Here is a 26,682-nt window from a genome sequence, read left to right as displayed (position 1 = left end):
CCAGCTACCAGCTTTTTGTGTACCTGAAGACTCTTTGAAGGTCGAAACGTTGCTTTGTTTTTTTGTTTTTGCTGGCACGCCTTCTTTTGTTGATGATAATATTGGATTTTTTTCCTTTCCTGTTTTTTGGAAAGTGTTTTTAATTTTTTTTGAGTAACATAATTTATTTTGGAAAAAATACAAATAAGAAAAAAATACAACTAACGATTTAAGATAGGCTGTGTGATTCCCGCTGGCCTGCAGACTAAGATCTCCCTGTCTATTGTTACAGGGTGGGAGTCTCCCCCTCCTCTCCAAGTGGGCCAAAGTAAGGATACCTTAAATAATTTTTAAAGTTTCAATAATCACGACCTTAAAATATATGATAATCATGTGCATTATCTTCCTCCTTGAGTAGGAGGTCTACTGGCCCATGAAGTAGATATTGTGCATTTGCTCATACTACATAAAGAGTGTATGTGTGAAACAATCACGGGGCATTATAACATGTGTATGATGATGTATTTTTGTGTATATACATCTTGCACTTGAGATGGTCCTTCTTTAGATATTATAGCTTAGTGTGTATTTGATCATGCTGCAATTTGTGTGTATGTGGAAAATCTGTGCTTTTGAATGTGAACGCACCATGTGATGTAACGTATGACTCGTGGTATACACTGGGGTCTCAGGTGGGTCCTCAGACACCTATTGGGAAAGGCCTGCTAATGGTGTGACTTCCACAAAGCGTTTATCTGGTGCCTTACTTCTGTCCATTAATGTAGCAGCTATCTGCACTACCTGTGGTGCACACGACACATAAAGGCATTACTGTGGCTTCACAAAACTGTTCATACAGTGAATGAAGAATAATCACATTGTCTACAGTAGGCCAGTTTCCTCACAGTAACCACCAACAGCAGCTCCCCGTGGCTGTGTATCTGCATCCACAGCCACGCACTGACGGCATAAAAAGGTTTAATTAGCAAACGTAACACAGGTGTGCCAATCGCCTCACCTGTCTGCTTCCTTAATCACTGTCTCACTGCTCCACCTGAACCTGAAGCCACGCCCACACTGAAATGTAAACTGTCTTGTTTAAATGTCTTTGTAGGTAACAGAAACTATTTTTCTGGCACAGCACAAATAATCTGTGGCATCTTCGTGTGACCCCTGATGGTTTTGTGAATGCCTGAGGCAGTGCCGGCATTTTAATGTCAATAGTTTTGTGTAATTTTGTTGTTAGCTAGAATTTGCAAAACAAGTTTATCTTTTTTAAAATTTGGATTTCAAGTTGGATTTCGAGGCTCATGAAAACGAATCAGCTTCAAACTTTTGAAAATTAATTTTTTTCTTTTTATTCCAAAAAGTGAAAACAAAATATTTTACTGAAAAACAAAAACAGTAGATCAGTGTCTGGATGACATAACTCATGATGTCACTAATGACATCACTCAGACAGCCACAGTTTGAAGGTCCGATCGTAGGAACAGGTGGCGATGAGTTTCCCATCAGGTGACACGTCGACGCCCATCACCTGAAAACACAAACAGGTCAGAGATCGCCAGCAATTAGGAGCGCCCGAATGGACCAATCAGAGCACAGCGCTCATACCTTCCCCTCATGCCCAGCAAGTGTCTTCAGTGGCATCCAACCCGGATGACTCCAGACCTTCGCTGTGTTGTCGTATGCACCCGTCAACAGGAAGTGCCCGTCTGTAGCTGCAAACACAGGAAGTACGGTCACATTAACAGGAAGCAAAGTCAGTAATATTTAGTTTTGTTGAACAATAACGTTTTTTACGTTGAAAGCGGACGGCAGACAGCAGGTTCTGGTGGGCGGGGACTGTGTAAAGGCACTTCCTGTTTCTCAGCTCCCAGACCTTACAGGTGTTGTCTCCACTTCCTGTTGCCAGGTGATACCTGAGTGGAGAAACATTATTGAAGCTGTTAATTCTGATCAAACCGTGAAATTTATCATTTTAACATGTTTACAACAAAAACAATCTCTTCACTTCCTGCAGAATCCCGATTATTGATTCGGCTGTGTGTTTTGTGTGATGCTTTGTGATTGGCTGACCCGTTGGGGGAAAAGTGCAGGCTGTAGATCTCCTTCAGGTGACCCTCAAGGAACACCACGCAGCGTCCCGTCCGGAGGTCCCACACCCTGCCAAACGCATCCAGGCCACTGATTGGACCACAGACAGAGAGAGCTGATTTGTTAGTTACAGAGACGTGCTGAGACGTGCTAGAGCAGGGGTGTCAAACTCAAATACACAGTGGGCCAAAATTCAAAACTGGAACTAAGTCGCGGGCTAACGTTAATATTTATTGAAATATATTTATTGCTCCAGATATAAGAATGAATCTTTTCTTATGGACTCAAACACGTTTTGCTGAAAAACTGAATATGGAACAAGCAAAGCTAAACAATATATATATTAGCTGTATAACACCAGTAGGCCAGCTCTGATAGTAATTTGGTATGGCTTCGTGGGCCAAATGTAAGTAGGCTGCGGGCCAAAGTTGGCCCGCGGGCCAGAGTTTGACACCTATGTGCTAGAGGATGTTGTAGCGTTTGTTTACCCTGTAGCAGCCAGAGAACCGTCAGGGTGAAAGGTCAGGTCGTGGACACCTTTGCTGTGACCTTCCTGATGGAGGATTTCCTCCTGAACCTCCAGATCCCAGAGACGCCACGAGTAATCGTAGCTGCACTCCACACGGACAGGAAGTATGTCACACACAGAAAAAAATATTTCTGTGTTAAACTCAGAGTAAAACTTTCGAAGTAAAATGGAAAATTTTTTTAAGGAGAGAAAGTAGGTGGTGCTTAGTGTTTGAGCATGCTCTGTCTCTACACGTTACACAGGTATTTTGACTCATTACAGTAAGAATGAATATTCAGAGTAATTTCTACTTTACCAGGTTGTACCCAGGAACCGTCCTGACGGATGCCACGACACCCGAGAAACTCGCTCGCTGTGGCCTTCAATGTCTGCCACTGGCTCATCACTACAGCAACCAGAGACACAAAGCCATTAATTACTGATAGGATATGAATCAGACCCCACCCCCAGTTACCTGCCCCTTGCCCTCACCTTTCCAGGTTCCACAGCTTCACTGTGCCATCAGCAGCACACGAGGCCAAGCTGACATCTGATTGGTTAAGAGAAACTCCGGCCTGGGGGCGGAAGACGAAGGCACCCACATTGGTGTTGTGACCTTCAGCCAATCAAAGAGCAGGACAGAAAAGGGCGGAGCCTCAGACAAATGATTCACAAGTGATCAAAGTATTGATCAGTTATCATTTAAACCCTCTGGGGTCCAGCATTTTTGACTACTTTTTGATTTCACATTTAAAAACTGTTTACCTTCTCTTGTTTGGTATCATTCTTTTCAGCACAACCTCACATGTTTAACAGTTATTTTTTCATTTGACATACTGTATTAACACAATCAACACAATCGTCTCATTGTTTTGACATGCAAAACAAAACAATCGACTACACTACACAAGATACACACAACTATTTTATCGATCAATTACAAGCCCCCTTGTAATCATCATATAATGTTTGACATTTCTGTGGCAATAAATCTGAAACCTCTAATTTATCTCACTAACAACTAATCAACAAGCAATTCCAATGTAACCAACAACAAAAACAAACATTAAGCACTGCCCACCTCTGAGTGTCCGAATCAGGTTGCAGTCAGGGACGGACCACAGCTTACACAGACCGCTCCTGGAGGTGTTAGCACGTTAGCATTAGCTTCAATACAGCAGTTAAATAAGCTAACATTTACTCATGCTAATGCTAACTGTTTGCATTTTATGCTAGTAGTGGGCGGTGCTTGTTACCAGGAGGCCGTAGCCAGCATTTTGGAGTCGGGGCTGAAGTGGCAGAAGCTAATTGGTCGATCGTCCCCAATCTGACTGCAGAAGTTGTTCAGATTCTGAAGAAGCGGAAGAGGGGGTGGTTAGTGCTGCTCATGCTCACTGAGAACGAGGACATTCGCTGTGACACTCAGAGTGTTGTTTTTGGTGTGCTGCTATCTGCAGTTAATAAAATTGACTCACCCTCAGGCTCTTGTGCAGCTCTTGTTGTCGGATTGTTTTGGTTGCCTCGGTAACTTCCTTCTGAGTGCGTGCAGCCTCCAGGCGCCTCATTGCTCTGATGGACCAATCACAGAGATAAGGAGCTATAGCCAATGAGAATCAACCAACTGACATGATATTTTTATCATTTCTTCTTGACAGATCCTGGCGGCTCATTTACCAAGTCTCAAATACTTTAAGATCGCAGTGTGCGATTGTATGTATGGAAAGTCTAAGGAGTCAAACGCGTTTCTGTACAAGTGAAGACTCTGTTATCGTCCACAATAATACGGTATGAATTCCCGCAACAGGGATATTATTGCCATAGCAACACTGTGTTTAAAACTAGGGGTGCCCAGCTATGTCTGACAGCCAGAGCCGTGTGCCCACCTCCGAGGATGAGTTAGTAAATAGGAAGTTGTCTTGAATCATGCTCAATTATCCAGGTAAGTAAATCCCCCAAAAATTATTCTGTTCATCTGGACGTAGTGTTTGCAGTGGGAGAAACGTTTAGTCACTCATCCAATGATTTCTTCAGTTCAGCTGAGTGCAGGTTTCCCCAACCATATAAGCAGTACATTTGCACAATGACTGAAACTAGCCTACTGAATGAACAGCGGGCTGTGAGGTCAGTTTCAGCAAAAGGGCTGAACTTTGCTGTGACACCAAGACGAAATCCCACAAGTGGAACTGATCACAGCCACAGAAACAGCCATTCAAAACTACAACATTGCAACTGCGGACGAACGTTTCCATCCCATATCAGCATGGAGGACAGGAAGGCAGTCACATCACTTAGTAATGACAACAACATTATCATCCTTCCAGCAGACAAGGGTAGGTCCACAGTTTTGCTAAACCATAAAGACTATGATGAGAACATTTTGTCACTACTCAGTAACAAAAATAGGAGGGTGAGAGATTGTCTGAAGCTGTTAGACCAAGACAATGCTATTGACCGGACCTCATACCACAGGCTATACCCAGGGGAATCTACACCAAGTCTGTATGGTTTACCTAAGATACATAAACAGAGTGTACCTTTAAGATCAATTGTCTGTATGATCAACTCGGTCACCTATAACATCTCAAAGTTTCTGGCTTTGATCCTCAACCTGTTGGTAAGCAGCTCTGAACACCACATCCAGAACTGGATGTGTCTTAATTCCACCTATTTCACATACAAGGGTCAGTATTACAGGCAGAAACATGGGTGTACCATGGTTTCCCCAGTTTCACCCATTGTGGACAACTTGTACATGGAAGAAGTGGAAAAGAGGCCTCTGTTATCCTATCCTGGAACACCACCAAGTCATTGGTTCAGGTACTCTGTGGACTAATACATCAAATTCACCAGGGAGGATATAAAAAGTGGCAGGTTAGCCTTCTTAGACTGCGAGTTTTCCATCAGTAATGAGGGACATTTAAGAGCTGATGTGTACTGTAAACCAACGCATAAGGATCTGTATTTAAGGTTTGACTCTCATCATCCACTGGAGCACAAACTGGGTGTCATCAGGACAACACAGAGCGAACACCATCACCACAGATACAGCGGCCAGGGAAGAGAAGAACATCATGTCAAGAAGGCCCTGAGTAAATGTGGTTAACCCAGCTGGACATTTGTCAAAGCTGGGAAAGCGCCTAAAGAAAGCTCCAGCTGATCAAGAAGAGGAAAACAACAACTGCTGTCTAAGTAAAAACCCTTAGTGATCCCATACTTGTCAGGAGTATCAGAACAGTTGAGATGCATTTTCTCAAAAGACTGCATCTCTCTGGCTTTTAAACCCCAAAACACGCTGCGCCAAAAATTGGTCCACCCCAAGGATCGGGTCCCCCGACACAAACAGAGTAATATAGTGTACGCTTGTTAAGTGCCGGGAGGATTGCAAGGATTTATACTTGGGGAAAACCAAACAACCTCGGGCAAAGCAGATGGCACAACACAGGAGACCTAACTCATCAGGCCAGGACTCCCCAGTCTATTCACACCTACAGACCAGTGGACACTCTTCAATGATAAGGATGTACACATCCTGGACTGGTTTGGGTGGGGAGTCGAGGAGGCCATTTATGTGAAAAGGGAAATCCATCTCTAAATCGAGGAGGGGGCCTAAGGGTACATCTTTCAGCTTCTTACAATGCTGTGATTGCAGCCATTCTGTAACTCTCTGTGAATGGTACTCATGGCCATTGATGAATGATCACTGATCATGACAATTTGCATTTTTATGATCAAGAAACTGACCTCACATTGTTTGTCAGTGGTTGTAGTTTCTGTCATTGTGCAAAGTTACTGTTTATAAGGTTGGGGAAACCTGCAGTGAGCTGAGACTGAAGAAGGTGAAAACAGCCAAAATCACATTATCGAGTATGATCAGGCTACGATGGAGGAGATATCAGCAATGATTCCACTGAATGTCGCTGGAAAACTGGTCATCTGCATGTCATGTGACAGAGCCAGTTGTCACTGATGTGGTCACAGTAGCTATTAAAAAGTTTGTAGCGTCTTTACTGTCCAGTAAAAACTAAAAAGTGCCTATTGTGATATGGCGCTATATAAAGAAAACTGCCCCTTTGAGGGCAGAGCCAGGACAAGCTGGACAGATTACATCTCTCAGCTGGTCTGGAAACACCTCGATGTTCCCCCAGATACGATAGTGGCCGCGGAGAAGGTCGGGGCTTCGGTCCCCTGTCCCGTGACTGGATCCCGGATAAGCAGAAGAAAATGGATGGAACGAACTGAATCGACCTGCACACAACATCCTGACAGGAAATTTCTCTGACTCCGAGCGTATTCAGCAATTATTTGACAGTTTTACTTCAGATTTACAGGGGAAACCCAAGCTCGGTTACTCTGCTGCTTAGATTTATTCTTTTACCCGTGCATGTGGAAAGACTAAATATAATATTACCGATTGGTTATTGGTTGTTAGGGATGGGTATCGTTTAGGTTTTATCCGATACCGGTGCCAAATCGGTACTTTTGAAACGGTGCCGGTGCTTAAACGGTGCTCAAACCGGTGCTTAAAGAATGGAGAACACAAAATTGGTCCAAAAACCTCTCATGTTCAGCTGTTTTTTTGTAAAAAGATAACAATGTTAGCCTTTTCTGCAGCTATAGGGGATTTATGGCATCACTCTTGGCTGGAAGCAGTGCTTAATCAATGGAAAAAACACAAACTTTGTCCAAAAACCTCTCATGTTTAACTGTTTTCCACTTTTTCTTTTGTCATTTTAGCCTTTTTGGCCAGGGTGAAGGGAGTATCTGCCATCAAACAAGAGGACAGCCGCATGTAGCTATGATGATGTTTGCTAGTTCACCTTACATGCATTAATGTAATAAGTGGTTAGCCTACTCAACGTAAATTACACACGAACAACATTAAGCTACTCACGCAGAGAAGAACGGCTGCTGCTGCATCATCCTCATCATTTCTGCTACACTGGCAGGGCTAGGGGCCAGGACTCTCCTCTTCGTGTTTTTGGGGGATGTTGCTAACTCCGGGTCCGATAACAGGCAACCCACCCGCAGTAGATGTGCTCGGTGTGAGGTCTCGCAGCAAGCTATCAAATACGGCGCATTTTTCGGCTTTTAAAAAAAACGCTATGCGTCTCCAGGTGTTTCATCGGATTCGAGGTGTTACCTCCTTTGCACAGTATCACAGTATCAGCTTAAAGCACTTGTTGCAGGCTGCTGAGTTTGCATCTTTTGCTGTGAAGTACAGCCAGACTTTTGACCGCTTCGCCTTGGGCATTTTTAATCTGTAGCTCTGCTCTAAAAGAACGTACGTACCTGGCCCCGCCTACTATCCTCGGAAACGTAAAATGATTGGCTAGAAGTGTATCACAGCTCAGGAAAAAAAAAGCACCGAAATAAAGCACCGAAATGTGCGCTGCTTTTCGGTCTGGTTACTACCGTTTATGTCAGAACACACCGGTACCCATCCCTATTGGTTGTCATGGTGATATGGCTGTTCATGAAACATAAAACACAGCATTCAGTGGTGAAGGTTAAGGTTGATGTTTACGTCTTCACCAGGCGGGTTTGAGACGGAGGGATTTTTATCTCTTTTGTCCTTCTGTGATATAAGGACTCAGTGTGGTGCCCTGCCTAGTTACTGAGAGAGGAGTCTGGTAGAAGCGGTGCACTCAGTGGTTGTCTTTGCTGCTCCTCCTCTCACGCTTTGATAATGACTCACCGGGGAAGAGAATATCTGGCCAACCAGAGCCGAGCATCCTTTAGGGAAGCAGAGCCTTCGTGGTACCATGTCTGCTGGCACTGTGATTGGTCAGAGAGAAAATGTTTAGATCATGCAGCCAGGTGTTCTGAAGCCCCACCCACACTCCAGGTCAGCTGACCTCATCCTGCGACCTCTTCGCTCGCTCTTCGTCCTTCCTGGATTTCTTCAGAGCGTCCGGACCGACCACGGACAGCACACTGCGCAGCCTGAAGACACACACACACACACACACACACACACACACACACACTTTTACTTCCTGTCTGCTTCCTCCCTGTCACACTGACCAAGTTTGACAGGTTTTTTAATTAAATTATTGGCCCAAAATATTCCTAAGATGACTGCTGAGAGTGTTCTACAGAAGATTACAGAAGTTATTTTGCTCCACCTTTCGCGGCGGTCAGCTGGTCCCTCTCCAAATAACGTGATTGGCTCCCCCAGTGCACGGAGGCCGGCTTTCACCTCAGCATCATCAGTGGACACAGTGATCTGTCGGGCTCGTCGCCGTCGCTCAAACTCAGCAAGCGCTTCCTGCTGCCGCTCACTGACCCGCTCCTCAATCTCCAGAGTCTCCCCTGCAGGGCATCAAGGAAAAACAGAGTCAACCAAATTCCTGCTATCAATTAATCACAGATCTGATTGAGCAGATATTATTGATCACATGATTGATCAGAGCCTTGACTGTCGGCACTGTGATCAGCAGAGGGTGGAGGTTCTTCTAATTTCTAATAATTTTTAAGAGACATTTTATCAGAGAAACTGAACAAACTGCTAACCTGATGAGATGTTGATGTTTCCCGCCTCAATTCCCGCCCTGACTGCATCACTTCCTGTTGCTGAGCTGCTCGCCACATTGGCGCTCAGACGCTCCCGCTCTTTCTCCTCCAGGCTTCCATAGAAAACTCTGCTCTTCTTCACGGCCGGAGCCACATCCTCCTCATCGGACATTTTGACTTCTTTTTTCTGGAGAAACAACAAAAACACATGAGGAAGATAAAGGTGACATTTTTAATGACAAAAAGAAAAACTGCTCAGAAGAAAAACCTTATTGATCCATTGAGCAGCAGCAGAGTGGCTGAAACGCAAACAATCACCCTGATCAGTAATAAGTGATCAATCAGCAATGTCAATCAGACACAGTAGCAGATTCATACTATACTTGGAACACCTTTATTTTTAACTTCCTGTTTGAGCTGCTGCAACTTCCTGCTCAGCTTCACTCGCTGCTGTCGGTCAGACAGAATGACATGCTCACAATGATCAGCATCTGTTACAATGATGAAATGACCTTAATGCACCTGCTGACATGTTAATCTCACCGCAGAGCTCCACCTCACTGGCCTACAGGTGTGGGTCACAGACAGGTGCTGCACCTGAGGCATGGATTTCCTCTCATCCAGGTAACTTCAGGTTATGCTGGGTTTCTGTACTATTATGGTCAGAGACTTCCTCCTCGTGTAAATCACTGTGGTAACTGATGGGATTTACCCCAGGTTAGAGATCAACAGGTATGAAATCACGCCTACTGACCAATCACCATTCCTGGATGATCCCTCAGAGCTCTGCAGGGAGAGTTGCAGGGTGCGTTTCCCTGGTCGTCAGTAGTAAATACTCAGTTTTATTCCTGTTTAAGCATCAATATCTGAGCACAAAGCCCCTTTTCCATTAGTACGACTGGTTTTCCATAACAATCAAGTACCACCTGATCTGTGTGATCGTTGTTATAGCAACGCTGCTCAGTTTCCTGTGAAGTAATTAATATCCAACATGAATGCTACAACAAAGGTGGACGTGGAGGCGACGATATACCTGCTGCTCGGTCTGTGGCTTTTCGTTAGACTCAGGGAACAGGACATTATTCTTTGTAGCCATTTCCTTTCGTTGCCTGTTTTCAAAAATGACATTTTAGATTTTCGTGAACAAGACGCTCTCATGACTCATTGAGTGACGCCACTGACCAGCCAATCAGCGGCATGCAGTCTGACGATGTCACATTTAAGTACCTGCTTGGAACCCCAGCCCGGCAGATATTAAAAAAAGTACCTGGTACCAGGTACTATGACCTGATGGAAAACCCTGGAAACTGTGGTGAGTACTAATGGAAAAGGGGCTTAAAACACCTGTGCTGTACCTGATGACCTCAGGTCGAGTCAGTTTTTAGATTTAATTTAGTCTTCTTAAACAGCAACGCGTCTGCAACTGAGAGAAAAACACTGCATTAATGTTTCTGGAGTAAGTTATGTTAAGAGTCCATTTTTAAGGTTCCTCACTGAGAGACCTGACCCACAAGGATCTGCGTGGTGGCCACACTCAGACCTGTTCCAAACACTAAGGAAAGGAGCTTCAACGCTTCCGTTGCTGAACAGACGAGACACTGGAGCATTCTTTATGAAAATGGAGGAGTCCCATAATTCATAGCGACAGACTTATCTGACCACGAAAACAATGATATAATAACCAAAGTGGAGCAGAGCATGAAAATTTTCATCATAACTTTTCCATTTCATCCACAAGGTATATATATATATATTCATAGTTTTTAACAGAAGCTGTTAAACTCACAGCTGAACTCTGAACATCACACTGCTGGAAAACTACTTCCTGTTGAGTTGTTACTGCATTAAGAACAAATTTACATAAACTCTCTAAACATTAAGAACTCTATGAGCTGTTCAGTAAGTTTAAGCTTGTGAATATTCATCCAGTTGTAATACACTGTGTACCACCGTTGCGCCTCGTTTCAACGTTTAAGGCGTCTTCAGTAAATCCAGCAGACTTTTGACCTCCATCAGTACATCTGAGTCTTTGTTCTGCTTTAAAACTCCACCCTGGTTTTTCACAGGCTTTGGCACAACAACGGCCTTCGCAGAATCAGGCTGAGAACATGCTGTGCTGAATTCAAATTGGTGATTAGTTTGAAGACCGCGGACATATTTACAGGCGCCGCTCTAGGTGACCTTTGACTCCGTCCCCGTGTTAGGGTCAATGATAACGAAAACAGAACTTCGTAGTTCAGACCTCTAAGCGTCCTCCTGCAGCTCTGCACCGATCAGTAATCGCTAACTCCTCACCGTTTCTCACCTGTGTGTTTCAGGTAAAGCTTCGCGCTCACCGGAGTCAGTGGACAGCGCGAACCCAGAGCCTCTTCAAGGGCTGAGTGTCTGTAACGTGCCGGAGCACGCGCTAACGGATGAGGGGGTAGAGCAGAGTATGGCTGATTTACGCTTTGACGTCTCTCTCACCTGTGCAGTTGAACACAGCGGCTCAGAATGCCGTTAAACCGTTCAATGAGAGAAACTTACCGGAGGAGACGAAGAACACACCGACGCGGAGCACCGTGACCCGGAAGTTCTTCCCTGAAGTGCCACCGGGTCAGAGGTTGCACACTTCCGGTGGACGCAGCAGCTGCAGAAAATAAACAGAGAGAGAAACTGCGGGAAAGAGCATTACAACTCCTCTATCAGGTACCTGCACACCTGTTCACACTGAGGGTATCCGCAAGGACTGTCCGTTACCGGTCACTGTAACGTCACTGCGACTTTACTTTAGCGCAGCTTAGCTTAATTTAGTTTAGCTTAGCTTCTGTGAAACCCATCTGCGTGCGCACAGTGCGCATGAGTGGCGACTTAAGGAGCGGCAAGGTTAGGGGTCAGAGGTGAGACTGTTATAGATATTTCAGCAGCCAGTCAGATGAGACCATTAAATGTGTCTGTATAACCTCCAGAGCATCCTTTAGAAAAGCAAGCGAGCTAATCATGCTGCTGGTTCCTGTCTGAGCGGTAGGTGTAGTTTATTTAGTTTCTATTGCTTTAGAAGCAGTTGGACGCCCTGAGCTCCGCCCTGAGGCCCTTACCCCGGGAATCTCTCGGTTACCCTGACGTCAGTAATCAGGAGACTTCGGGAGTCAGTGTTGCTGTGGTGATAAGTTACCTGGACTCCTGCTGTGGCTTGATATCAATACGTTCACCATCAGGATCAAACACAGAGATCAAACAGTGTGATCAATGATTCTGATCACAAATATCAGGAAACATTTTTTAGATCTGGTCGATCCTAATTATTGATCTGATGGAAACGATAACTGAAGCTGATTGCTGTTATTGATCAGATTTCAGAATTAATTAAAGCTCCTGTGTCTGAGCTAATGATCTATTGAGTCGGTGTTGTTGAAAGGTTGAAAAGCCAAATGGCTGCTCTCTGGGACTCTAAGTTTAACCTTCATCACTTGACTTTTTTCCTTCCTCTGAAAACTTTTGAAGTCATCCTGCTCGATGTAGGCATCATCATGACAACAGGAGTTGTAGTTTTATTTTTAAATTACAGCCAGATGTTACAGCCTCATGATATTCACAGTAAAAACACAACAGCTTGTTTCTTTTTGTGCCACCATCAACCTCAAAGCCCGTAAGGATAAGCTAAGATAACCCTTTATTAGTCCCACACGTTGGAATTTTTTTGGTCACGAAAGCATCTGGAAATAGGAAGGGTTCTGATTGGCTACACTGACTTCAATAGAACCGTGAGATGTTTTATTTTGAAAATGTCCAGGAAATGTGTGCAGTAAATCATATTCAGAAGGTTTATAGAACATTGAACTTGGAGGTGAATCATTTTCACCATTTTCACCATTCAGTAAGCATGTCAAAAAGCAAATCTGATCACTCAATCCATGTATTGATCGTCTGCTTTCAGCCTGGACTCTAAGTGAAAATGTTGAGGAGGAAACCGACTCGTCTGGAGCTTAAGATCGACGACACTGAGGAGTTCGAGAGCGTCAAGAAGGAGCTTGAGGTCTACTCACTTTTGTACCAATCAATCAATTAATCAGTAATAGTAAATGAGAATGAATAACAATCAGTAACATCTGACACTTTAAAGGAAGTAAACTTCAAACAGGACATTATCAGGTTTTCTTTTTCTTTAGGCCAGAAAACGTCAGCGAGAGGAGGCAGAGTCGGGAGGTGGAGTGGGTGGGGGATCTGTAATTGGTGTTGATGTAATTGGGGGTGGAGCCTCTGCCTCAGCATCGTCCTCCACAGCCGCATCAAGGGCAGAGCTTATCAATGAGCGAATTGGCTACAAGCCCCACCCTAAACCGGCGACCCTGCCGACCTTATTTGGAAGTTTACAGTTTTAATGATGAATAAAGTTTGAGCAGAAAAATCTTTGGAGTTTGGAGTATCATTTTATTTTAAATGAGCAAACATAAAGAATCTCAGAGTGAATCAGAACCCCCCCCCCCCCCCCCCAGCATCATGTGACCTGGTCAGTCAGATGGTCTCCAGTAAGTGGGCCAGAGATGGAGTTCCTCGGCTTTCCTGCCTCAGTCAGGCTGGACTTTATTGACACAACAGCGTCTGACAGCCGTTGCACATTCATACCAAGCTTTTCTTCACACACACAACTGTGTTGTATTCAGTCTGCATTCTTCATATTTTATTTTACCATTTTATATTTAAAATGTCTACTTTTTATCCATGACTGTGGTTGTCCAGAGACTGCCTGTTGTGTGTTAATTCCAGTTGATAAAACTATCAAGTGGAATTAAAACTATTATTTTACCGCTCTGTGCACTAAATCACCTAATTAACTGAAGAATCTGCTGCATTTAGCTCATCTTCTTAAGAAGCGCTGCATTCTGTTTTTTGTCCTTTAGACATTTTTATCACCATTTGATAAGATTTCCACGTGACCAATACAGGTGCTGTGTTGTTGTACGGCAGTGAGATGCCAAACTATGTTTATGGGAAGAAAAAATTTAGACTCATGTGTATTCATGGTGACAGGAGGCCATCTCTGGTGCTGTTTGACAGTTTACATTTTTGGCTCAATTATGATCTAGTGTACAATCCACTAAACATAATTTTTTTCAAGTCTGTAAAAATTTTGAAACCAAAATGCTAAATAAGGTCCCGTTTCCACTTTTAACTCAGACGAGAACTGAGCAGTTGCTTTTTTCAAATGTATTAACATTATTTTATTTGCACATAAATGTGTTTTCTCCACTTATACTTCCTCATAAATTCTGCATTTGCATCATCTTTTTTATAATCAACTTAATTTAAATAAATACACTTCTCTCATTCAGTTAGCGCTTTATCCTAGTTATGTAAACAAGAACCATTCACCACTGATTTGATGTCCAGAACGAACCTAGTTCAGACCCTCTCCACCTTCTTCATCCAGGTTACCTGCAATGTCTTTAAAATCCAGCAGATGTTGTTCTTGAGCAACACATCACCACAGTTATGACTATCGGGCATCACCTAGGGCTCAGTTCGTTATAGCCAATTTACTCCTTAACTCACCTGCTTAAAGTCTGCATAGAGGCATGGCCTCTTTGGCTGATAGGTGAAAAGCAACTCAGTGGTGTAGCTGTAAATGCTGAACTACACCTCTGGACTGCATTTGTGCTGTTCCAGCATTTTGAATGGGCATCAAACACTGGCTTATTTTCATACAGTTTATTTTCATAATAAAGGTACAACAATAATATTTTAAAAAGACGATTAGTGTCGGAACTCAGAAAAACTTGTATTTACAGTAACAGTCAGTAGGTGGAGCTCTCAGCTCTGATGTCCAAGAAGTGATGCTTACCAAACACTACTCAAAGTTCTTTTACTCTGAACACATAGCAACCTGAAAATATACAAAGTGCTGGTGATAAAAATCCAAGCTGTTTGGTCAAAGAAACTTTCTGGGGGAAAAAAAAAAAAAAACCGCTTGTGGACGTGGTCTGTGTGATGAAACTGTGCATCATGTGCTATTAACCAATCAGCAGTGATGTGCAGAGAAACCCCGCCCCCTAAAAAAGGACGTAAACATTTTTATTTTTTAGTGTTTTTAGTTTTTGTTGGAACGCATTTTTGTTTTGTTCAAGTTAGTGTCTTCAATTAAGTTTAAACTGATATCAATGACATGTGGGCTCAGTTACCGCACGCGGTTTCTGTCTTTTAGATCTTTCAGATTTTAAGATTTTCCCAACTAAAAGCTTCTTCAGATTAATGGCAGAAATAAAAAAATTAAATTAAATAAAACAGTTTTAGTGTTCAGAGCTGATGGTCAAAGGGAAGGATGTGTGGCCGTTATAACAGAAGGGGGCTTCACATCAATTTCAACTAAAAAATAGAAATATTTGAGTTTAAAAAAGAAAAAAAAGAAAAAAAGCTTGCACAAACATTTTAGCAGCTTCTGTTTGTTTGTAGTGTTGTTATTGATTCAGTGTTTGTTTACTCTGTTTGTTTATCATTTAGTGTAGATCAATCGATCAATTACTCATTCAGTTTCTTGACTCGAGGCTGGCGTCCTTCCTGTAATGCAGTGTTTCGTGTTCTGATCTCGGAGTCTGCGATTGGCGATCTTACACTTTAAGGGAGTGTCCTCAGACTGGCCTCATCAACCTCATCACTTCTTCTTAATAGCAGCAAGGTCCCGCTGCAGCTCGGAGAACTTGGGCCGGTCCTCGGGGCTGTACTGCCAGCAGCGCTGCATCACTTTGTACACATCGTCAGGGCAACGTTGAGGGCAAGCCATCCTGTAACCTAGCAACCAGGAACACATGGTCACCACTTGATGATATCACTGATTTTGTGATGCAGCTGATTGATTATCTGAGTGTTTACCTTTCTCCACCTGTTCTCGAGCCTGCTGATTGGTCATCCCCGGGTAAGGACATACCCCCAGACTGAAGGTTTCCCACAGGAGGATACCGTAACTCCACACATCGCTCTCTGAGCTGTAACGACCTGCAGCGCCCAATCACAGCACAGCACACAATCAGCAGCCACTCTCTGCTCTGTTTTTATTAACTTCTGTCACAGACTCAACAGCTTCTTTAAAAATCAACAGGCATCTCAGGTACAGGTGTGTGTGTGTTACCATAGTTGAGCGCCTCAGGTGCAGTCCATTTTATGGGGATCTGTTTGAGTCCAGAAGAAGAATAAATGCCGTCATCCTCCTGACGACTCATCCCAAAGTCACTGATCTTCAGCACGCTGTTATCCCCGACAAGACAGTTCCTCGCTGCCAGGTCCCTGAGATACACACAGACACACATACACACACACACACACACGCATACACGATGGTTAAACTCAGAAAATACTTAAACTTTGAACTCACTCCGAGTTTGATGGCAAGAACAAGTCTCTGCAAAGTTTTGACGGGTTTTATAACCCCGCCGTAACCGTGGTTACCTATGGATGCAGTTTTTGCTCTCCAGGTACGCCATCCCAGCCGCAGCATCAACTGCAAAGCGAAGCAGCTGTTTGGTCTTCAGCTCATCCTTCTTCTTTCTCAGGAATGACAGAAAGTCTCCACCTGGACTCATAAGACACACCTGTTAGAAACTGACCAATAACAATACAAGTTCACTCAATTTAAGCTTCACCCACCAGGAACGAGCTCCATGACAATGTAGATCGGCTGTCGCTGGGTACAAACGCCAATCAGCTTCACAATGTTCGGGTGGTCATACTGCTTCAGGATTCTGCAGCCAATCAGAGAGGAGCAGAGTGAGCGTTCAGCCAATCAGAGAGCAGAGTAAGTGTTAAGCCAACCAGAGAGGCCATTTTTTATATTTCTCACTCTGTTTAATTAATTTCTGAATGTGATCATCACCTCTTTCTTTGGTTAGAGGTAACTATCCCACGCTTCTCTTTCTGGAACAAACTCCTGGAGGAGGCGGGACTCTGGGCAGGTGTGGGATACTCACAGTGCCTCTGGTTCAGAGTTTTCCTCAGGCGGGTTGTCTCTGTAAGACTCGGGGTCACTGACTAAGGTCAGGTAACAGGTCAAAGTGCCCGATCCTCTCAGAGTCTTTGGGTGAAATCCAGAGAAACCTGTAGGTGTCACGGGGTCATCAGCCTGCTCTAAAAAAAAAGTGTTGGAGGTATGGAAGGTCATAAGCACCTCAATCCACCTCACTCCCCGAAGGCCAAAGGTCACTGATTGCATTGTATAAGCTGATCTAAGGCCACGTGTAATACGCTTGGCTGAAGATGAGCTGAGCGCTGAGGAGGATTAGAAGGCGGTGAAGCCTTAGCAGAGTCCTGGCAAACTTAAACAGAGAGTGAGGGGTGAATGCTAGGGGGAGCTCCTTTTTGATCCATGTCTTTAATGTCATGTAGAGTTCTGAGACAGAACCAGTGGAGCAGCAGAACTGCATGACAGATCCTTTCTTTAACACAAGGACCAAAGCTGTGATCAGGTATCACCCTGCTCAGCCTCCCTTATGGAGAAGAGATGCGATGTAGTTTTGGCCTTTCTCTGACTGTCCCATCTACAGTTTGAGACAACCCTAATGACCATCACTTCTTGGACATCAGAGCTGAGAGCTCCACCTACTGACTGTTACTGTAAATACCAAATCCAGGAGGATCTGACTGGAGGAGCGCAAGTCGACCTTGGTGTGATGAGCCTTTTTCCGGGTTTTTAAACTCACATCTTTCTGTTCCTGAGGCTGATAGATGGGTTGAACTTTCTGAACTTGCTTTATAATTTTCTCTTCTTCTCTTCTGGCACCGTGGATAATGATTCAGGGTTCAGGTTTGGCTTCCAAAGTCAAAACCGTGCCCTTAACATTCAGCTCGGACTCAGCGGGTATAGAAGAGGGTTTCCTGTTTTCCACCTTCAGGGTTTCTACCTGAAGGCGGAAAACTCTGGACCTGTTGAGATGGGAGGAGACTATGGAGGGATTACTGCTCTGGGAATACCGACATTCCAGCAGGAAAGGGAGAAAAGGACGTCTGACATCGCCCGATTAGATGCTGACATAACAACCCAAGTTTGACAGGGAGTACACAGACAGACATTTGGGCTGTTTCCCGATATGTGGTGTAAAAACTGTTTGATTGATTTGCTACTGACTGATTTGTTGATGATGATGATGATGTTGATGGTGCTTGCATGAAGGGCTCACCTGGCCTCAGACAGAAAGCGGATCTTCAGCTCTGGAAGCAAATCCTCTTTACACGTTTTCACGGCGACCGGTGTTTTGTCTCGCTGCAGAGTCCCTTTGTACACCTCGCCAAAGTTACCCTGTAATAAAGATAGCAACGAACGACGGGAAATGAAGGCGGTGAGTGAAAGATGAGTATAAGGACAGGTAGATGCCTCACCTTTCCCAGCAGGTCCCCCAGCACCACATCCTCATGGTTCAGGATCCACTTCTTGTCCTGCAGAGAAAAAACAGCCAGTGAGCACCAAATACCATCATGATAACTAACCTCAATGCACAACTGTATGTGGGTGTAGGAGGGGCTACCTTTACAACGGGGTTTTGCAGCACGACTCCAGACTTCTTGGTAATGACTTGCTTGGTGGTGAAGTGATGCTCAATGAGCTGAGGGATGGTGGTGAAGCCCGTCCCCTCAAAACGGTACTGATTCTACCAGAGAGGGTGAGAGACATTAGCTTAACATATGAGAGAGACACACACACACACACACACACCGGGTTACTGTGTGTGAATATATGTCGATATATTGGATGATGAAGTGTGTGTGTGTAATCGCACGTACATCAGCATACTGGATGATGAAGTGACGTCTCTGATCGTCAGAAAAGACAGACAGGACATACTCGCCCGGTTTGCCATGGCTCTCCCTAACGAGGAAGTCTCCCTGTTGCCGTAGTAACTCCTGAGCCTCAATGCGGGGGATGGCGCCGTGGTACCACTCTTGCTCTGCTAGAGGGCGTTCCGATGTGGGGATCACATCAAAGAACTGCTGCAGAGATGCAGAAGAAGAAAAATCTCCAATATAATCTGATCCTTCCACCTCTGATTCAGACCGCCCTCTCCCCCCACCTCCTCCAGCTCTATTTGGGGGAAACAGAGGCGTTTCCAAACCAGATGAGACTAACGATCTCTTAGGTGTCCTGGATCTTCTCCCAGTTGGAGATTAAACACCTTAGTAAGGATCAGCACAGCATCCACATCCCTACAGCAACCGCTCCATCAGTCACTCTTCCACTCTGCTCTCTCTGAGATACCGAAACTCCTCCAACCAAGGACCCTAAGCCTCCAATACCTAGAGTGAGAACATGGCCTCACACATGGAGCTGCTCATTCTCATTCTCTGGAGAAGCTGAAGGTGATGTGAATCAGTTGACCCGTGATGCCAGAAATGCCAATGAGAAATTCAAAGAGGCGGTGCCAAAGCCAAGTCCCTGAAATCCACGAGCACTCCCTTTGTTACCCTGTCTCTATCCGTAAAAGTTTTGAACAGCATCAGTAACAAAGGGCAGCCCCAGTGAAGTGCAGCACCACCACCACCAAGCCCTCATTGAGGCCGTACAGGGGCTGAATGCACGCAACTACGAGCTAGAAGGCTCTTACTTCCAAAGCACCCTCTAGAGGACTGCCCAAGAGATGTAGCTGAATGAGTCCACAAAGCACAGGTAAGCAAGTTGGACAAACTCCTTCCACACCTCAGTTACAGCTTTGGCTAATGCCAGAGTCACTCTCTGATTAGCTGCTTCCTGTCAGATCTATCTGGACTCCCACAGGCTAATCAAGACTCCTCCGTCCTCTGGAGGCTTCCTTCACCTCTGATTCTGTTGAGATATAAACGGGTTCAGTGTTGAAAAGTCTTACCGAGGTAGAGGAGCCCAGCATTGCTTTGGGAGATCGAATCATCCCAGCCAGAGAGTGACGAAGAGTGTCGAACCGAGATCCACGGTCCTTCACTTTGTCCTACACACACACACACACACACACACACACACACACACACACACACACACACACACACACACACACACACACACTCTTAATCCAGAGCGCTACATTCAAATGTTAAATGTGGAAAAAACGCTTGTGAAAAGGAATCTCTTCCTGTCAGTTCTAATCGATAAATGAAAACTAATAATTGAATATTTACAGTTGATCCGACAGAGCGAGTATCGTCCTCGTATGGCAGTGCGGGGGGTGGTGGTGGCGGGGGAGGGGAAGCAGCAGCATCTGCCATCTTGGCGTCGAGCAAGGCCTTCTGGGAGGCAAGGCTCGCCTCTGAGCTGCGCAGTGATTGGACAGCGTGCCGAAGCTCGAGGAGAGAGAGTTTCTGACTGAGCAGCAGGACGCAGCTGAGGGCGAGAGACACAGACAGTCAGAGACAGAGAGAGAGAGAGAGGGAGAAAGAGAAAGCTCTGACTCCACCTCCTCGCACTCACTCGCTCTTCTTCTCCGCACTCTGCTGACTCGTCTGGATTTTGTTGTCCAGGTCGTCAGCCAGCGCCTCCTTGCCCTGCAGATTCTGCTGAGTCAGCTGCAGCTCCTCTGTTGCCGACGACAACCTAAAGGCAATTAAAACAAGGGTTAGTAGCCACACCCACATACACACAAAGACAGTGGTGTAACTCCACTAAGTACACCACCCCCCATCACACCGACCCTAAAGCCAAACAGGCCAAAGCAGGCAGAGTGGTGCTCAGGACCCCAGGCAGAAATCACAGAGCTCTGCGCTCACCAAAATCAGATACTAACAGGTACTACAAGCTTTTAGTTTGGTGGGTTACGGCAAACACTGAAATGAAAGTTTGAAAAAACGCACTTGGCTCTCAAGCTTTCGGCTGTCAGCGTGTTCCACAAAATCTCATTGGCCGGCAGGTTGTCCATCTCCTCCGAAAGAGATGCGTCAAACTCCACAGTCGCCTCTGGCGTCTCCGGAGACCTAAGAGAGGTAGGCAGGTGGTTACCAGTGCAACCCAGACAAAGAGGTGTCCTGTCCAACAGGTGTGAGCTGACCTGTAGGCGTCGATGAAGTGCTGATACTCGGCAAGAGGATCGATCTGCTCAACTGCTGCCGCAATCTCCTGATGGACCTTCACGATCTCCTCAGAGAGAAGACTGCTGATCTCACAGTACTCCTCAAGAATACTTTTCCTGCACCAATACACACACAAAAAGTAGCTGACAGTACTTTTCCAGAATATTTTTACTGCAGTAATAGATAGGTATGAGATGGTATGACAGTGGTCATGTGACTCACAGGGCAAGTGTCATGTCTTCCTGCATCCTCTGCAGAGCGTCCAGCAGGGCGGGTGCGGCATGGCAGCGGTGTTCATCCTGCTGCGTCCGGGCGCTGCACACCGCGAGCACATACTGGTTGTGAAGGTTGTGGAGCTTCCCCATAGCCTTGTCATAACGGTCGCGGGCACGCTCCACCTCACGGCCTTTAATTGGAAGTGAGAGACGGTTAGGGAGGAGTCAAAAGGACAGTGTAACAAAGGACAGTGTAACAAAGAGGGTTTCAGGGACTCACCTTTGGCTACAGCCTCTCTGTATTTCTCTTTGGCGTTGCTGGCATCACGGCTCAACTGACGATACGTCACCTTCAGCTTATCCAGGTCAGTCCTGGTTACCTAGCAACCATAACCATACCGAGAAGTAACGAATGAAATCTTAACCACATGCCTATAAATTTAAATGGTGGATGACATCATAATGATTAGTTTTTAATTAATTGAAATTATTTAAAAGCTGATGAAACCTAAGAGACGTGCTCAGGTGAGCTCACTCAGTCCAACATGCTTGTAAAAGCCCTGGCGTGCTTATATTATGCACCAACAGGAAACTAACTTTTAGCTAAGGCTCTGACTCAGTCTGCTGCCCCTCCCCCTGCACACCTTGTGGATGTGGCTCTCCAGCTGCTGATGAAGACTTTGGTAGCTCTTCTTCACCTGCTGCTTGTCCCGGATCAGCGTGGCGAGACGGTGCAGTGGCCCCGAGTTCAAATCGTCGGCGTGACTTCTCATTATCCGACCCAACGCCTCCGTCTGACGAATCACCTGCGACCACGACTGGGACACACACACACACACACACACACACACACACACACACACACACACACACACACACTTAGACTGGTCCACATGCTTTGCCCCTCCCATTAAACCGACAACTGAGCCACTCACCTTACTCACGGTGCTGACATAGTCGGCAGTTTCTTGTTTCTCCATCTGCTGCGTCATGCTGAGCAGCAGAGAGGCATACTCTTTATCACTTTTCACCCGCAGCGTCATGAAGCGCTTCACCGTCTCCAGCAGCTAGAAGGCAGGCAGCAAGAGTGAACCAGACAAGAAGTGACGAGTGGAGAGGAGGAGGCGCAGAATAATGACATCACACAAAAGACAGGTGTTTGACACAGAATGTAGATAAAAGATGGACCTGGCCACTGTGACACACTGATTTTTGGAGTCTCAACGTTAGCATTTTGGAAGGTGCTATGTTATTTATTTGATTAAGGAAGTGACCATATTTGTCCGAGAGGGCAGATTTACTTAATGCTGTGTAATATTAAATCAAAATCTTCAAATTTCACTCTCAAAACTGAAGATCACCCTTCTCAGCCCTGTTAGTACAGTAACCTCACAGCAGCCATATAAATTAACATAATTAAAAATGCTCCTAAAGGCTCCAACAAACTTTACTATACAAACTTTTAAAAAAGTGTTATATAAACATTTGCCCTTGTACGGGTGTAATAAACCAGGAAATTATCTATAGAGACTAGGGATGGGTATCGAAAACCGGTTCTTGTTGAGAACCGGTTCCCACTGTTTCAATTCCTTGGAATTGTTTGCCATTTTTGCAAACGATTCCCTTATCGATTCCAGTCGCCCCAAATGACGTCATCACGTTGCGGAGCGTCATTTACCTCGCAGGAAACACGGCGCGTAAGCCGCTCAAAAGTTTGGTTATACTTTACGAGAACGGATGACAACAGGGCAACTTGCAATACTTGCAAAGTAGATATTTCATTTAAGGGAGGAAACACTACGAATATGCAAAAGCATTTGCTCACAAAACACGTGATAACCTTAAATGAATGTCGTGTTTTTAATTCCGCTCCGGACTCGTGAACCTCAACCCAGCAGCAGCGGTAACGTTTGCACGTCCTCTCCCGTTAATGCGGCAGGTAAATAATCAACTAACAGTGCATATTATGTTAGCGCAATCTGCCTTATTACAAAACCTGCCATTACTGTGCATTTAGGTGACCATGATGAGAGAGACAGAGTCTGGCTCAGATGCTGGCAGCTCTCGCTGCAGTCTACCGTTAGCGTCTCCTTTCAGGCCAGGATAGACGAATGTCACCGAGCAGTGACTAAGTTTGTGGTAAAAGGTTTGCACCCATTTGCTACAGCAGATGCCCCCGATTTTCGGTAAGTGAATGTGTTTAATTGTAGGCAGGGACATTTCTGGATATTCTTGTGTAATTGCTACAGAATAATTTATGTTATACTTTGTTATTGCTACAGAAGAATATTTATTTTATTATTTTACATTTACAATTTTTTTTTCCTGGGGCCCCTTTGACACCCCATTGAAGAGCCGTAGGCTGTGGATCTCTTAAGATCTCACAGTTGGGTTTGTAAGGCCATGTTACTCCTAAATTTCTATCTTGTTCAAAGAGAAGATATAAAACAAAGTTCTAAGCTAATCGACCTTAGTGTTCTCCTTTTTTAAAAATAAGAATCGATAAGAGAATCGATAAAGAATCGAATCGTTAAACAGAATCGAAAATGGAATCGGAATCGTGAAAAATCTTATCCATACCCATCCCTAATAGAGACCCCAAATTTTGTGTATTAGTCTGTAAACATGTTTATTTCTGCTGCAAAGTTTTAAATGGAGGTATGTGGGGACTGACTCACTGCTGCCCCTGCTGGACATGAGAGGAACTGTATCCATCTTTAATTACAGTCTGTATAAACAGTGCCCACCACAGGTCAGACTGTGAACTGCACCCCTCTGATAGTGATCTCCGCAGGTGGAAACATGTTGAGCTCTTTGAGTATTTGAGGCTATATCAGACCTTTAACTCCCAGTCCTGCAGCTTCAATAATCCCTCGTGGGAATTCCTTAGATCCCGACCGAACCCCATCCTGGATCTCAGTCTTTGTGTTTAACAGCGTGGATTAGCGGGCACTGATAGCATGGCCGTCTATGGAGAGACAGAAATATCAGCAGGTTCATAACAAATAGATGATCTGAAACAAACTCTTCAAACCTCGACATCTCCCACAGTCACTTCTAAACCTCTGAACAAATTGAGCAGGATATGTTTACTCTGCTAAAGCCACAGCCTGAAACCTCATAACCCATTTTATACTCTCTAACAACCCTCTAAAAACCGCTGAAATCCTCAGACACCAGAACAGGGTGATTTCACCTCCAGCACAGAAAAATTCAAACTGTCCGACAACAGAAATGAAACCATCAGGTGTGAAACACTCACTTCCTCCTTGGCTTTAAAGTGATTTAAACTATAAACATTAGCTTCAATCTGCTAAAGCTAACTCAAAAACTTTCCAAGACTTTCCAAAACACGTTCCAAGCATATTTCCAACATCTTCACTACTTCCTTCTAGGACGCTTCAAAACTTTTCAGACTTCCTTCAAACTATCTAATCACGTCACAAAACCTTAAAACACATGAAACGGTTTAAATATAGCTTTAAAGCACTTTAAGATGTTTAAAAACTGTTTTAAAAAGTTAAAACGGCTTGTGGCACTTTAAGTTTCAAACTATGCTAACGCTAGCCGCTGCTCCCGTCTAAATTAAAGGGAAATGAAGCTAGCGTGCTAAAAAGATAACGGCAGCTTCCTTTGGAATTGCAGGAAAACTGACTTATTAACATACTAACAGCTGCTGTTAAACTTTGTTCAGAAGTCTTTAAAACTGAAGCCGAACGCACTCAGAGACCCCCTGTCCGCTTCTCCGAACCTTTTCTCCGGGTACGAAGCTCCAATGGAGCGGCGGAGGAGCGCCGGGATACTCGCAGGGGGTTCCCAGTTTTTCCTGCGCTCCTCGGACGCTTTCTGCCGCTTTAACGCACCAGGAAGTGGGTTAATGCGGCAGGAGGCTCGCTGTCCGATCACCGCGGTCCTCTGTCGTCCTTGGCCGGTATCATGTCCTCCGGTTCTTCTGGATTCTCTGCTCCGTTTCCCGGCTTCTCCAGCTGCTGTCCGGCTACCGAGCTAACGGCTAACAGGGAGGGGCTTCCGTGGGAAACGGAAGGAAGGGGGGAGGAGGGGGTCTTATTGTGTGGCTGAAGACGTGAACGTGTAACATGCGTGGGATATACGTTGGAAAGAGGAGCCGTAGGACACAGAACATCTGGATCAAACACTCCGATTTCACACACCTGGATTAAACACACCTGGGCATCATTTCTTATCGCTGCACCCTGTGGTAGAAACTATAAAAATAAACCTGAGAATGTGCACACCTGTATCTGAGCCAGGTAAGCATCTTGGTGACCCGCCAAACTAAATCTTGCAATAAAACCCATTCAGCTTGTTTAGATAGTGTCAGAAATATCCAGAGCAGCAGGGAGCCTTACCTGTACTGTTATCTCTCACTGTAGCAGGTATTAGCCCTTCGTCACTCCCCACATCCTTGTTATGAAAAACAGAGGTGGGACCAAGTCATTGTTTTGCAAGTCTCAAGTAAGTCTCAAGTCTTTATCCTCAAGTCAAGTCTCAAGTAATGTCAGGCAAGTCAGAGTCGAGTCTCAAGTCACTGGTGTAAAAGTCCGAGTCAAGTCACAAGTCTGAAACTTTGAATTTCAAGTCCTTTCCAGTCTTTAAAAAAAAAAACGAAAAAAGCATGTTGCAGTTATGCTAAATGTAAATATTAGACCATGTAATTTTAAAATCTGTGTTTTTCTCAACACATGACAAAATAGTGAACTTAGAAAATATACACAAATTGTGAAATTGCACCTCTTTAAAATGCAGCTCAATTAAACCTAGCTCCAAGAATAATTTTCACCGACAGTTCTGAGATAAGCTGCATGTTGTTCTTGGATGCGGTTGTAGGACCAGCTTTAAAATCGCATGACAAAAATATCATACACATTAAAATGAAGTCAGCTATCTCATCTTAGCATATTTATATGCATATTTATAATCATACGGTTCTTGGAGTGAGTGCATACACTCATGAAGTTTAGTAACTTCAGGTCACTGCAACAAGCCCAGGTACAGTTTACCGACGGATGGGTGCAGGACCTTGAAACGCACCGTGTAGAAAGTAGAGATGGACCGATCCGATATTACGTATCGGTATCGGTCCGATACTGACCTAAATGACTGGATCGGATATCGGAGAAAAATAAAAAATGTAATCCGATCCATTAAATATCACGAAAGCACCTCACAAAACTTGCAACAGGCCGTAACTCACCTCAGAACTTTAGCATGTCAGAGCAGTATGCATCACGTGATAGAGCGGCTGTGGCATGCGGGACCTGTCGGTGGTCTGGATAGCATGTGGAGCTTCGCTAGCAACCCGGCATTTCATCTCCGACAAAGTTATCCCCGAGAGAAGTAAAGCAAGTGTGTAAGTCC

General features: G+C 44.8%; 3 protein-coding genes across 5 annotated transcripts; 1 reads left to right on the top strand and 2 right to left on the bottom strand.

Moving 5' to 3' along the window:
• Positions 1-1,312: 1,312 nt before the first annotated feature.
• Positions 1,313-11,693, bottom strand: prpf4 (pre-mRNA splicing tri-snRNP complex factor PRPF4). Of its 2 annotated transcripts, none has more exons than XM_082540802.1 (15): positions 11,624-11,693; positions 9,098-9,284; positions 8,710-8,896; positions 8,440-8,527; positions 8,280-8,359; positions 4,060-4,153; positions 3,841-3,935; positions 3,666-3,724; positions 3,077-3,200; positions 2,901-2,990; positions 2,565-2,687; positions 2,059-2,166; positions 1,783-1,901; positions 1,594-1,700; positions 1,313-1,516 (listed from the first exon to the last, which is right to left on the bottom strand). In XM_082540802.1, the coding sequence occupies exons 2-15, from the start codon at positions 9,267-9,269 to the stop codon at positions 1,430-1,432; spliced, it is 1,533 nt and encodes a 510-aa protein (XP_082396928.1). In that variant the 5' UTR covers positions 9,270-9,284; positions 11,624-11,693; the 3' UTR covers positions 1,313-1,429. The 2 variants fall into 2 exon arrangements, with proteins under 2 accessions (XP_082396928.1, XP_082396929.1); XM_082540803.1 differs by lacking the exon at positions 11,624-11,693 and adding an exon at positions 11,403-11,617.
• On the top strand, positions 11,682-13,486 carry cdc26 (cell division cycle 26 homolog). The gene is made up of 3 exons (XM_082540816.1): positions 11,682-11,785; positions 13,014-13,112; positions 13,246-13,486. The coding sequence occupies exons 2-3, from the start codon at positions 13,032-13,034 to the stop codon at positions 13,456-13,458; spliced, it is 294 nt and encodes a 97-aa protein (XP_082396942.1). The 5' UTR covers positions 11,682-11,785; positions 13,014-13,031; the 3' UTR covers positions 13,459-13,486.
• Positions 13,487-14,770: 1,284 nt separating this feature from the next.
• Positions 14,771-25,327, bottom strand: fer (fer (fps/fes related) tyrosine kinase). 2 transcript variants are annotated; one of them, XM_082540801.1, is made up of 20 exons: positions 25,055-25,327; positions 24,143-24,271; positions 22,239-22,370; positions 21,948-22,121; positions 21,584-21,683; positions 21,311-21,494; positions 21,067-21,204; positions 20,873-20,992; positions 20,493-20,615; positions 20,204-20,405; positions 19,918-20,016; positions 18,842-19,045; positions 18,586-18,708; positions 18,440-18,496; positions 18,241-18,359; positions 16,715-16,809; positions 16,517-16,640; positions 16,200-16,354; positions 15,944-16,066; positions 14,771-15,862 (listed from the first exon to the last, which is right to left on the bottom strand). In XM_082540801.1, exons 2-20 carry the CDS (start codon positions 24,209-24,211, stop codon positions 15,726-15,728), a joined length of 2,478 nt encoding a protein of 825 aa, XP_082396927.1. In that variant the 5' UTR covers positions 24,212-24,271; positions 25,055-25,327; the 3' UTR covers positions 14,771-15,725. The 2 variants fall into 2 exon arrangements, with proteins under 2 accessions (XP_082396927.1, XP_082396926.1); XM_082540800.1 differs by having other exon boundaries at positions 18,842-19,048; positions 25,055-25,326.
• Positions 25,328-26,682: the final 1,355 nt, after the last annotated feature.

This window comes from Aulonocara stuartgranti (genome assembly GCF_965226115.1).
Source record: "Aulonocara stuartgranti genome assembly, chromosome: 7".
NCBI classification, from domain to species: domain Eukaryota; kingdom Metazoa; phylum Chordata; class Actinopteri; order Cichliformes; family Cichlidae; genus Aulonocara; species Aulonocara stuartgranti.
The sequence above is the reverse complement of the archived record's forward strand: the minus strand, read 5'-3'. Positions and strand labels throughout refer to the sequence as shown.

Coding starts and splice junctions, on each gene's coding strand:
- fer (XM_082540800.1), bottom strand. CDS start 24,211: ATGGGGTTCGGTCGGGATCTAAGGAATTCCCACGAGGGATTATTGAAG. Junction 20,616..20,872: donor GCCGAAAGCTTGAGAGCCAA/GTGCGTTTTTTC, acceptor AATTGCCTTTAG/GTTGTCGTCGGCAACAGAGG. Junction 18,709..18,841: donor TCATCATCCAGTATGCTGAT/GTACGTGCGATT, acceptor CCTCTCTGGTAG/AATCAGTACCGTTTTGAGGG.
- prpf4 (XM_082540802.1), bottom strand. CDS start 9,269: ATGTCCGATGAGGAGGATGTGGCTCCGGCCGTGAAGAAGAGCAGAGTT. Junction 2,688..2,900: donor CGGTTCCTGGGTACAACCTG/GTAAAGTAGAAA, acceptor TGTGGAGTGCAG/CTACGATTACTCGTGGCGTC. Junction 1,517..1,593: donor TTGCTGGGCATGAGGGGAAG/GTATGAGCGCTG, acceptor TTGTGTTTTCAG/GTGATGGGCGTCGACGTGTC.
- cdc26 (XM_082540816.1), top strand. CDS start 13,032: ATGTTGAGGAGGAAACCGACTCGTCTGGAGCTTAAGATCGACGACACT. Junction 13,113..13,245: donor GCGTCAAGAAGGAGCTTGAG/GTCTACTCACTT, acceptor CTTTTTCTTTAG/GCCAGAAAACGTCAGCGAGA.